This window comes from Vitis riparia, chromosome 10, assembly GCF_004353265.1.
Source record: "Vitis riparia cultivar Riparia Gloire de Montpellier isolate 1030 chromosome 10, EGFV_Vit.rip_1.0, whole genome shotgun sequence".
Classification (NCBI taxonomy): Eukaryota; Viridiplantae; Streptophyta; class Magnoliopsida; order Vitales; family Vitaceae; genus Vitis; species Vitis riparia.
The window spans coordinates 4,992,129-5,003,032 of NC_048440.1; the positions used below are offsets into that span (position 1 = coordinate 4,992,129).

At 31.0% G+C, this 10,904-nt stretch overlaps 1 protein-coding gene across 1 annotated transcript; it reads right to left on the reverse strand.

Annotated features, from left to right (window-relative positions):
* Nucleotides 1-8,710: 8,710 nt before the first annotated feature.
* LOC117923918 (60S ribosomal protein L8-1-like) lies at nucleotides 8,711-9,221 on the reverse strand. Its single transcript, XM_034842407.1, has 2 exons — nucleotides 8,850-9,221; nucleotides 8,711-8,773 (listed from the first exon to the last, which is right to left on the reverse strand). The coding sequence occupies exons 1-2, from the start codon at nucleotides 9,219-9,221 to the stop codon at nucleotides 8,711-8,713; spliced, it is 435 nt and encodes a 144-aa protein (XP_034698298.1).
* Nucleotides 9,222-10,904: the final 1,683 nt, after the last annotated feature.

Genomic DNA, 10,904 nt, shown 5'->3' on the forward strand with positions numbered 1-10,904 from the left:
GATTATTTGTTAGGATGAGAGTGGGAATTACCTCAAATAAAAAAACCAGTAATAAAATATCCAACATCTAGTATTTTATATGAAAATCAAGATGGAAGTGTAAGTATCACCTTTGGAAATTATAAAACTGTAAATGTAGAGGTAGAGTCAGATAGTGAGATAGAAACTGTAAATGTTATACAAAAAGAGATTTTATTAAATATTGAAATAGTAGAAAACCTATACAAAAACTCAAAGCTTGTTAATATAATGAAAGAGGAATTCAGGAACCCAACGTTACTAGAAGAACATGTAGATCAAGAAAACTTTGTTGATATAATGTGTAAAAATTATACAGATGAGCAAATAATAGAACAACTTTATAAAACCAATTTAATAAAAAAAACTTATAGATATAGAAACTATAAATCAATTTACTATTCAACCAAAAGCTAAAAAAAACTTAGAAATAGTCTCAAATGAGTCAGTAAATATAATAAATGAAGAAAAAGAATTTGTAAATGTAAAAAATGAAATAATAAGATATAATAAGCCATATAGTAAGCCAAAAGGACCTTAATGGAAAACTAAAACAAAACTTTCTAGTTCTTTACAACCAATATATGGATATGGAACGATATTAGATATAGATAATACACAAGATCTTAGGAAAACCATAGAAAATTGGGAACAATCTTTAAATTCAGCAGGTGTAGTAGTATCTTTTGAAAACCAACAAGAAATTTATGAATTCTGTAAAAGCACCCTTAGAGGAACTGTATTAATTATTTAGAAACATGGAACAAGAAAACAATAGTTATTTTTAAGAAGTTAGAAATAATTTTAGCATATTTGTTTTTATAAATTTAATAAAACTATATCTTTTAGGAACAACTCAAGAAGATGTAAAAGAACATACAACATATCTCTATAAGTGAGAACAATTGAAGTTATGTAACCTTTCTTATATAAGAGAATATGAACAAAAATTTAGAAAATATGCAATTCTTGCTAGAGTAGATAGAACCCCTGAATAATAAATTTACATTATTCAAAATATTATATGTTTAACTTAAAACTATCAGTTTATAGTTTGAAAGCATTTATGACATGAAAGTTAAATTTTTAAAGATTGGCTATTTCAAAAGTTTAAATAGTAATCTCAAAATTTTAAAACATCACTTCGTGTCAAGGTGATACCCCCCTTTCGACTAGACAGAGTCTCCTTAACACATCAATTTTCTAGCAAAAATGGGTTAAAGGTCAAGGGTTACGACTAAAGACTCTAGTTTTAAAACCTGAATTTATACCCAAAACTTTCTAAATAACCCGATTTTTTTTTTTTTTAAATTTGATGGGAACATTATATATAAAAATGATCCATGTATATTGCAGATATTAACTAGTAAAGAAAATTGAAATATAATTCAAATGATTTTCATTTCCCTACTTTATCTTTTTACCGCTTTTACCCCTTAAGGGTAAGAAAAAGACACAAAATAAAATAAATTCGAAATAAAAAGAGAGCAGAAATTTAACAAAAAATTCTTACTTTCTTATTATTGATGGTATAAATTTACAAGGCTGAAGATACAGCTCATCGTTCATTTACTACTTTAATCTCACTTTTCACACTCTTTCTTTCACTCACACCATTCTATCTCTATGACTTATTTATAGACAAATGGATTTACAAAAGAAAAATTGAAATTTAATTCGAGTGGTTAGGGTAGTTGATGGATGGCAGGACAAATATTTACAAAGTGTTCAAAGGTTTGGTTAACAATAAATACAAAATGGATACAAGGATGGAAAAGTCTTTATGAGATTTGACTTTTGTTTCTCTTTTACCATTCGTCTGGTTGCTTCCTTCTTGTCTTTTTCTTCTCTTTTCTATCACATGCAGAATAGGTAGCTTGTACATATTTATTAGTTCTAAACTTCTATTGCTATATCAAATTCTTGTAGTTGGAGACACATTTACTGTTTCAATGTCGTCATTGCTAACATCAACCTTCCATTGCATTTTGTAGATTGTAATAACTTTCATCATCAAGGTTGTCTCAAAATAATGCGTCATCTCTAAGGTAAGAATATGGTTATGGTATTTCTACACTGAGTTCGGTTATAAAATCCTGTTCTTCAGAAGTAATAAAAGGTTTTGGAACAATAATGTGTTCTAAAGGTTTGTTTCTCCATATGGAAATAGGTTTTGTTTCACCAATGAGATGAAATAATTTGTTCCGAGTTGGTCTAAGATCATAAATTTGAAAAGCTTTAAAATGAGTAAAAAATTTTGGAAATTCATTTCAACAGGTCTTTCCCATTCTGGTTCTTGTTGAGGGATGAGTGGTTCTTGATTGTGTTTTATATATACATGGTGATAGGCTGGTATTACTGATCCATCGGTTTGAAACAAAGGTGGAATGGTTTCAAAAGAAATATCTATCTATTTTTCAGTTTTAAAAAGATAGGTTAAAATATCTTTCAATTTTTTTGGAAAATTTTAAGGGATTTGAGATACATGGTTCATAAAAACAATTTTTAAAATTCCTTGATCCATGAACTGGGGTCCTAAATAAAAAATTTCTTTATTTATAGTAGACATATTCACATAAGCTAAATATATAACAAAGAAAAATTCAAGGTCATGATATGTCATATACCCTGTTTTTATCCCGACATTTTTTGTTTTAAAATGTTTATACAAAAGTTCTTGATTTTTAAACACTTTGTTATATTAGGTTTGCAGAAAGAAAGTTTCGACTAAAGAGTAGTTATTAACTCTAATTAGGTTTTTAACAACAAGTTTTTCATATTGTTCAGACAGAAGAGTTGATTTCTTAATTAAATTAAGAATTTCTGGTTGACCATTCGAACAACTAGTTTGACTGGTTGTCACTGTACTAGTTTTCAAATCGTTTATAAGTTTTTCTTGATTTTCTTGGATTTTGAGGTTTTGAAATTTTTGGGTTTCTAAAGCAATCAGTTGGTTTTGTAACTGTTAAAGTTGACACGGTTTTTCCATAACTATATTCTAAATTTTGGTTTGGGAAGATCTGTGGTTTTAGAGACCAAAAGCTATCTACAATAACCTTATGTTCTTCAGATGGTTTTGAGAAAATAAAGAGTTAAACCTCAAATTTGAATTTAACACTTCGTTTAGACATATGGTTCCATATTGAAAGGTTCTAGCTTTAGTGAGTTTTCTTTGAGCCATGCTCTTGTAACATAAAATCAATCATTAGCATTATTAATATTATTAATTATTTGTATACTTAACCAATCTACTAATATCTTTTCCTTTTGTTCAAATTTAGGTTTGAAACAAATTAAAGAGTTTTGAAACTTTATCCATCTTTTGGTGGACAATTTAGAAGAATTTTTATTTTCAAAGAATTTTTTAATATTCTCATAGTCAGTTCTTATAGTAAATTGTTCTTGGTTTAAAAATAATTGGAATTTTTCTAAGACAAATATTATTGCTTCTATTTCTATTTCTGTAGAACTAAGGTTCTTTTGATAATCATTAAAAGTTCCACTACAGTATCTACAAAGTTTTTCTTCTCCTATGTTAGTTACTACTAAAAGTATACCTCCCCATCTTGTTTGGCTAGCTTCAGTTTGAACTATTTTATATTCACTCTCTAAGGGTAGATGTAAGGTTGGGAGATGCTTCACAAGTTCCTTTATTTATTTTTTACAAGTTTAATATCTTCTTGGTTAAAATATCTTTGCCCTTTGTTTTTTGTTTTACTATAAAGGGGTCCAACTAATCTACTAAGGTTTTTTTATATATGGTCCAACATAATTTAATAATCCTAAAAAACATTGAAGGGTTTTTAAATTGTCGAGTTTATCTGGAAAATTATTTTTTTTTTGTACTATATGATCTTGTAGTTTTATTTGTCCATCTTCTAATTCTAATCCTAAAAATTCTATTTGGGTTTTAAATAATTTCAGTTTCTTTTTACTTACTATTAATCCATGACTAATTAGCTTTTCAAAAATAAGTTCCAAATGCTTTATATGCTCTTGAAGAGTATAAGAAAAAACAAGAATATCCTTAATATATACAAGAACAAAAGAATATTTACCAAAAATACTATCCATCATTTGTTGGAATATCCGAGGAGCATTTTTTTAGTCCAAATGGCATTACATTCCATTCATATAATCCACAAGGACATGGAAATGTTGTCCATGGTTTACAATCTTCTTCTAATCTAATTTGCCAAAATCCAGTTTTACTATCTAGCCGAGAAAAGTATTTACATCATTGAATAGAATTAATTAAAGAATCTTTATTTGGAATTTTATAGGCATCATCATATGTATTATCGTTCAATATTTTATAATTAATAACCATTCTAGCTTTTCCTTGTTTTTCTTCATTATGGTTTCTAACTAAAAAGGCTGAGGATCTATGGGGACTGAAACTTGGTTTTATGATGTTATTCTGCAATAGTTCTTCTATTTGAATTTTAAACTTCGTTGTATCTATAAGGTTACATGCTATATCTGTCGTTTTTATTGTTAAATCTAGATTTTTAATTGGTATTTTACAGGTTGTTTTATTTTTATTCCAATATTTTTGTTGATCTTCTCCTATAATTCCATTTTTTTCCTGCTTCTATTCTAAGGTTTTTTAATCTATCTGCATTTCTTAATTGTTCTGAGTAATCACTAATTATACTATCCTTTTGTGCTTCTACTTTGTTAATTTGATGAGAGGTTACATTATGATTTTTATTTAATACATTTTCCATGTTTGTATAAACAATTGTTGTGGTTTTAGGATGAAAAATGACTTGGTTATTTTGTATTGTTATTCTTTCTTGTAAAGAATGTAAAAAATTTAAACCTAAAATGAAATTAAATAAACTTATAGTAGGTACAAGATAAGTTTGGGGTAACACTAAGGTTATGTTATTAATTATTATTGGTACATTTGAAATATACTTGCTTAGTATTAGTTTTTGTTGATTATATTGAACTAACTCTACTGGTTTAACTAATGTTTGTTGGTCTTCTTGAGGTACTAAGGTTTCAAGTAACATTGCATCTACCTTTAATTCTATGGTTTTTAACTTAATTATTGTTGGAAAAAAAATGATAGATTTAACTTTATTTTCCATATTTACTTGTTCAATTGTTTGCATAATTGTTTTTTCAAGATTTATTGGCTCTTTTATTTCTTTAGAGTTTGAACTGTCTTCTTTTTCTTCCAAGATTTTTCCTTTAATTATTATTTGTAGGTCTTTCACATATTATAAGGTTTTACTTTACTTTCTAAAGGTTGTACAAGGTAATCTAAATTTAAAGGGGTTTTCTTAGGTTGATTTTCCTTTTTTTCAATGATCATACAAATTTCTTCTTTTTCAGTTTCACTATCATCTATATTATATACACTTGAATTTTCACTTTCAAAATCTAATTCACTAATGAGTTCTTCTTCTTCACTATCTATCTTATACTCATTTATTAGGTTTATTTTTACTTGGGTTTTTCTACTTCGTTCATTTAATGGTTTTTTAAGTTCAGGACATTCAAGTCTTATATGGCCTTCCTGACCACACAAATAACATTTACACTGTCTTTTTCTTTCTATAGTTCTTTTTCTCTTTATCCAAAACTTTCTAGGTTTTTTATATCTTGTTTGATATGATCGTTTTTTATAAAATGTTCTTGACTTTCTTCTTAAAAAATTATTATAGTTCTTAGGTTTTCTAAACTTATATTCTCTACATCCCATATCTATGTTTTCTCCTATATGTAATTTTCTACAAAGTTGATTTATATCCTGTTTCTTTATTTGGCTTCTTTCTCTTATGCTTACACATCCTCTTTCTAACCAATTTTTTTTTTACAAATTCTATTCTAGCACCTATATAAGGAGAGTTTTTATATCCAGAGGTTAAAAATTCATTCCATAGTTAGAGTCCTACAGGTCCTTGTATTTTTAATATATATTTATTTAAATATTTAGGGGTTCTATCTACTCTAGCAAGGATTGCATATTTTAAAATTTTTGTTCATATTCTCTTATATAAGAAAGGTTACATAACTTCAATTCTTCTAACATATGGAGATATATTGCGGGTTCTTTTACATTTTCTTGAGTTGTTCCTAAAAATTATAGTTTTATTAAATTTATAAATATAGATATGCTAAAATTATTTCTAACTTTTTGAAAATAACTACTGTTTTCTTGTTCCATGTTTTTAAAGAATTGTAATACAATTCCTCTAAGGGTGCTTTTACAGAATTCATAAATTTCTTGTTGGTTTTCAAAATATACTACTACACCTGCTGAATTTAAAGATTGTTCCCAATTTTCTATGGTTTTCCTAAGATCTTGTGTATTATTTATATCTAATATTGTTTCATATTCATATATTGGTTGTAAAGAACTAGAAGGTTTTGTTTTAGTTTTCCATTGAGGTCCTTTTGGCTTACTATATGCCTTATTATATCTTATTATTTCATATTTTACATTTACAAATTCTTTTTCTTCATTTATTGTATTTTCTGACTCATTTGAGACTATTTCTAAGTTTTCTTTAGCTTTTGGTTGAATAGTAAGTTGATTTATAGTTTCTATATCTATAAGTTTTTTATTAAATTGGTTTTATAAAGTTGTTCTATTATTTGCTCATTTGTATAATTTTTACACATTATATCAACAAAGTTTTCTTGATATACATGTTCTTATAGTAATGTTGGGTTACTGAATTCCTCTATCATTATGTTAACTAGCTCTGAGTTTTTGTATAGGTTTTCTACTTTTCAATATTTAATAAAATCTCTTCTTGTATAACATTTATAGTTTCTATCTCACTATCGGACTCTACCTCTACATTTACAGTTTTATAATTTCCAAAGGTTATACTTGCACTTCCATCTTGATTTTCATATAAACTACTAAATGTTGGATATTTTATTACTGGTTTATTTATTTGAGGTAATTCAACTATCGTCCTAACAAATAATCTATATTTATGGGTTTTGCTTCTATCATATTTATATCCTTACTTCCAAAGGTTTTTACTATATCATCAAATTCCATCACACATTTTAAACTTAAAGGATTAGTGGTTTTTCCTATAAATCCTATAGTTATGCTAAGGTTCTTACTTCCTAATTCCATATCATAACCTTTAGTATTTACAGTTATTTTTATTTTTTCTGTGAATTCTTTAAGATTTATACAATATTGAGGTATACAGCCAATAACTGCGTAATTTTGGTTCATATTAACTTCTGTGCTAGCTAAAAGAGCTCATCCTACTATATTGTTTCTAGTATCTAAAAGGTTAATATTTATAAGTGCTCCAATTTCTTTACAATGAAGTCCTATTATTCCTAAACGCATATATTTATCGGTTTTGTTTTTTAAAAGTTTATGTTTTGTTTCTAGAGATACTAAGTCTAAATATACAATATTTCCTATTGAACTTATAGTATTGTGGACCCCGCATTTCGGCTCATGCGTTTTACACTCGAATGGCGAGCTCGATTTTTATTTGAAAAATGATTTTTATTGATTAAGAAAATGACTTGGAGTCGCCACTTATTTTTTTTTTATTTTTAAAGGGTTAACAAAATAAGAAAGAAAAACCCTAAGTGTGACTCCTTATTTTGGAAAAGGTGGTCTGTGAAAAACTGGATAAAGTTCAGGGGTCAGGTTACTTATCGGGAAGGTACGGTAAAGACCGTAGCACCCCTCTAAGTCCCTAAAGTCGGGTCTCTACTAATGAGACGGAGCAATCATGGCAATGGATGAGTAAATCAATGGATACCCCGAATAAATCATGCACATGTGAGAATCAGAAAATGCATAGACAACGACAAGAGGGAAAGTGGGTACGTACCTGGGCAACAAGCTGTTATGCGCTATCAAGAGAAGGGGGTTACTGCACAATTAAGGAATAATTTCGAGCATGTCATAGAGCATAATAAAATCAATCATACATGGCAATTAAATCAATCAATTAATCAATCAATTATAAAGTCACTTATGTAGGGCCCCCACCAAAGCCCGTTTATTTTTGCATGAATTAATTCCATAAATTCCATTATTTAGAATTACAAAATTAAAGTCTTGCTTATTTTAAAACGTTTTAAAAAATAGAAGAGTTGTGAAAATTGCTTGCCAGAAAGAAAGATGGCAGCAAAATTTTATTGGAAATGAGACTCTTGGGTGATCTTAAAAAATTCTAAGGATGAAAGATATGATGCTTTGAAATGGTTAAAAAAGAAGAAGTTATAAAATCATTTGAAGATGGGGTTAGGAAACTATTTTTGGAATCAAAGGGAAAGAATTTTGGGGAATGGCACGTGGCCTAGAAAGTGGCCATGCTAATGATGTAAAAGACACTTCATATTTAAAGGATGAAAAATGGGGAAATTAGGATTATTTAAGAAACCAAAAATCCGGAAACTTATTTGAAGAAAAAAAAGGGTTTGGAAAGTAATTTTCAAAATTAAAGCAATAATGAAAAGGGAAATGAGGAAATACAAGGAGAGAACACATGGCATAAGGTGGCTTTACTAAAGGTGGTCATGCAAGCCATATGCAGTGGGCTCGGGGTAGAGTAATGATGACAAGGTACGAAGACTTGTCCTTATAAGTCTAATCTTCACATTTAAAGTGAACAACATCAGCTTGTTGTGTTTGATGTCTTTCTTGGCTATGTGGTGCCAGTTCCTTAGAGCCATGGCTATTCCCTCATTGAAGATCGTCGGCTTCATGGTTGAACCCATCTGTGTCACTAGTATTGCGCTCTATCCTCTGTACATATCACAATTGCCTTTGTTCTAATGCATTAGTCAATCCCATCTTCCACGTGGCAATATCCCATGCAAACATGCTCACAGTCGCTCATGCTTAATGAAATTCGCTTCTCTTCACCTGCAACCTGCCCAACCATTTCTTTGCATCCACTTGGAACAATCTTCTTAACCCCAGATGGGAGCTTGATCCGGTTGGTGCCATTATCAGGGTTGTGGCTAACGACAATAGCATGATCGTTGGATGCCCTGGCAAGGACACCTCGATCACCAACGTGATCTTCAACGTTACAGACCTCAGCACCTTCGGGAGTAGAGTGCCGGAGCATAACGTTACCGACAATGAGGGTGGCTTTCTTGCTGCAATAAACGAACTGGTCCGTGTACATGCCCTCAACCGCCACGATAGGTTCATCATGATTGCAACCCCTACTAAACCATATCCCCATTTCAGCATCAATAACCAGCTAGGTACTGCATGTATCACCAACATCACTATCAAGGTCCATGGCATCCGAGAAGCTTGGCATTGACACCATCAGGGAGAATCCGGTTCTCAGACTTCCAATTGATATACTTAGTCTTGTTAAACTTTGTGAAACCCCACTGCCTGTTGACAATGATCTTTTGATGGCCAGGTAACTTGAATTCTGCACGACAATCTCGGCAGTTGCAGACAGCTCCGAACCACCCATTTCAAAGCCGTCGTAAAGGCTCCAGTGGTGGTATTACCTCCGTTCAAGTCCGTACGATGTCGAAAAGCACGTTCCCCCAAGGACGAAGCATTGACGATGGGAGTGAACGCCGATAAGATGAACCATTTACCCTTCTTGCTCTTGTGCGCTTCGGAAACAACGCCGTTACCGGTGGCAAAGCAAGGCCACTGTTAATCCCATTATGGAGTTGTCCGCTAACTTAGGTTCTATTGAAAATGAGTCTTCTCTAGCTTCTGGAGATTCATCAATATCATTCTTCATGGAATTAGCAGCTCTAGTATTCAAATGAACCTGATGAAGTACCCTCCTTAATGCCTATCCATTTTAAGCACTGAAGCATACCGTAAAAACCATGTCATACCATAAATCACGAGCACAAAATAGCATTTCAGCCATGTTGCTGCCTCCAGTTGCAGTTCCTCCCATTCTGTTTCATTTCCTAATACCTTTGTCCAATAGTCCCAAGCTTCCTCTTTTCTCTCTTGGCTTCTCTAGTCAGCTAGCAGTGGTGGTGAGCAGTCATGATCTCCACGCGCAAACACAAACACAAACACTGGTCTCTTCAGAATCTTTTTCTCTCTAGCTTTTCTCTAAAACCCCACAAGCTGTCTCAACTTGGTTCACCAGACTTTACATTCTTTCATAACACCAAGTCAAGGGAATCTCATTTCCTTGAATTAAAGGCAACAGGTTAGCTTATTTCTTGGCAATATGTCACGGAGTTCCTTCTGTACCCAGAATTCAGACATTTAGGAAAGAAGCGTTCTATCATCAATCTGGAGAGGTTCCTCCAACATTTGATCGAAGTGGAGATTGTAAGTTGTTTACATGCTATATATATATATATATATGATTCCAATGAATTTGCAACATGGATCAAAACTGAAAAAGACTAAGAATAGTCTACTTACCTCCAGCCATTGTAGTCGATTTCAAAAACTTGATTTCCAAACTTTGATCTCCCTTTGTTTAGATGGTGTTTCTGAAAATAACAGCAGACGAGTTCAGGACCATTTTTCTGTATAAAATCTTTATATCCGTGGCTTCCATCATACCTCTTGCCACCACGTTGAACAGTTGCTGGAATGTGCTCCTTAACCGCAGTGGAAGTGAGATGGTGTCGGACGTGGTCAAAGTGTTGGACCACATCATGAAGTGAGAACGTGTGAACATGTATTCAGCTTACATTCTCCCACTTGGTCCACACCTTTAACCTAATGTCCTAATTCAGTCCATCAATTGTCCCATTAAGTAACAAATACATGAATCATGGCGATAAGTCCTCTATTTAACGAGTGTTACCTTCCATGTATTACAGTGTACTCATTTCTTAACATTATACTTTATGTGGCAATATTACTTAATGAATAAACCCTATGTTCATTCTTGGTCCAATGAAGTTGAATTTTCTCAAAA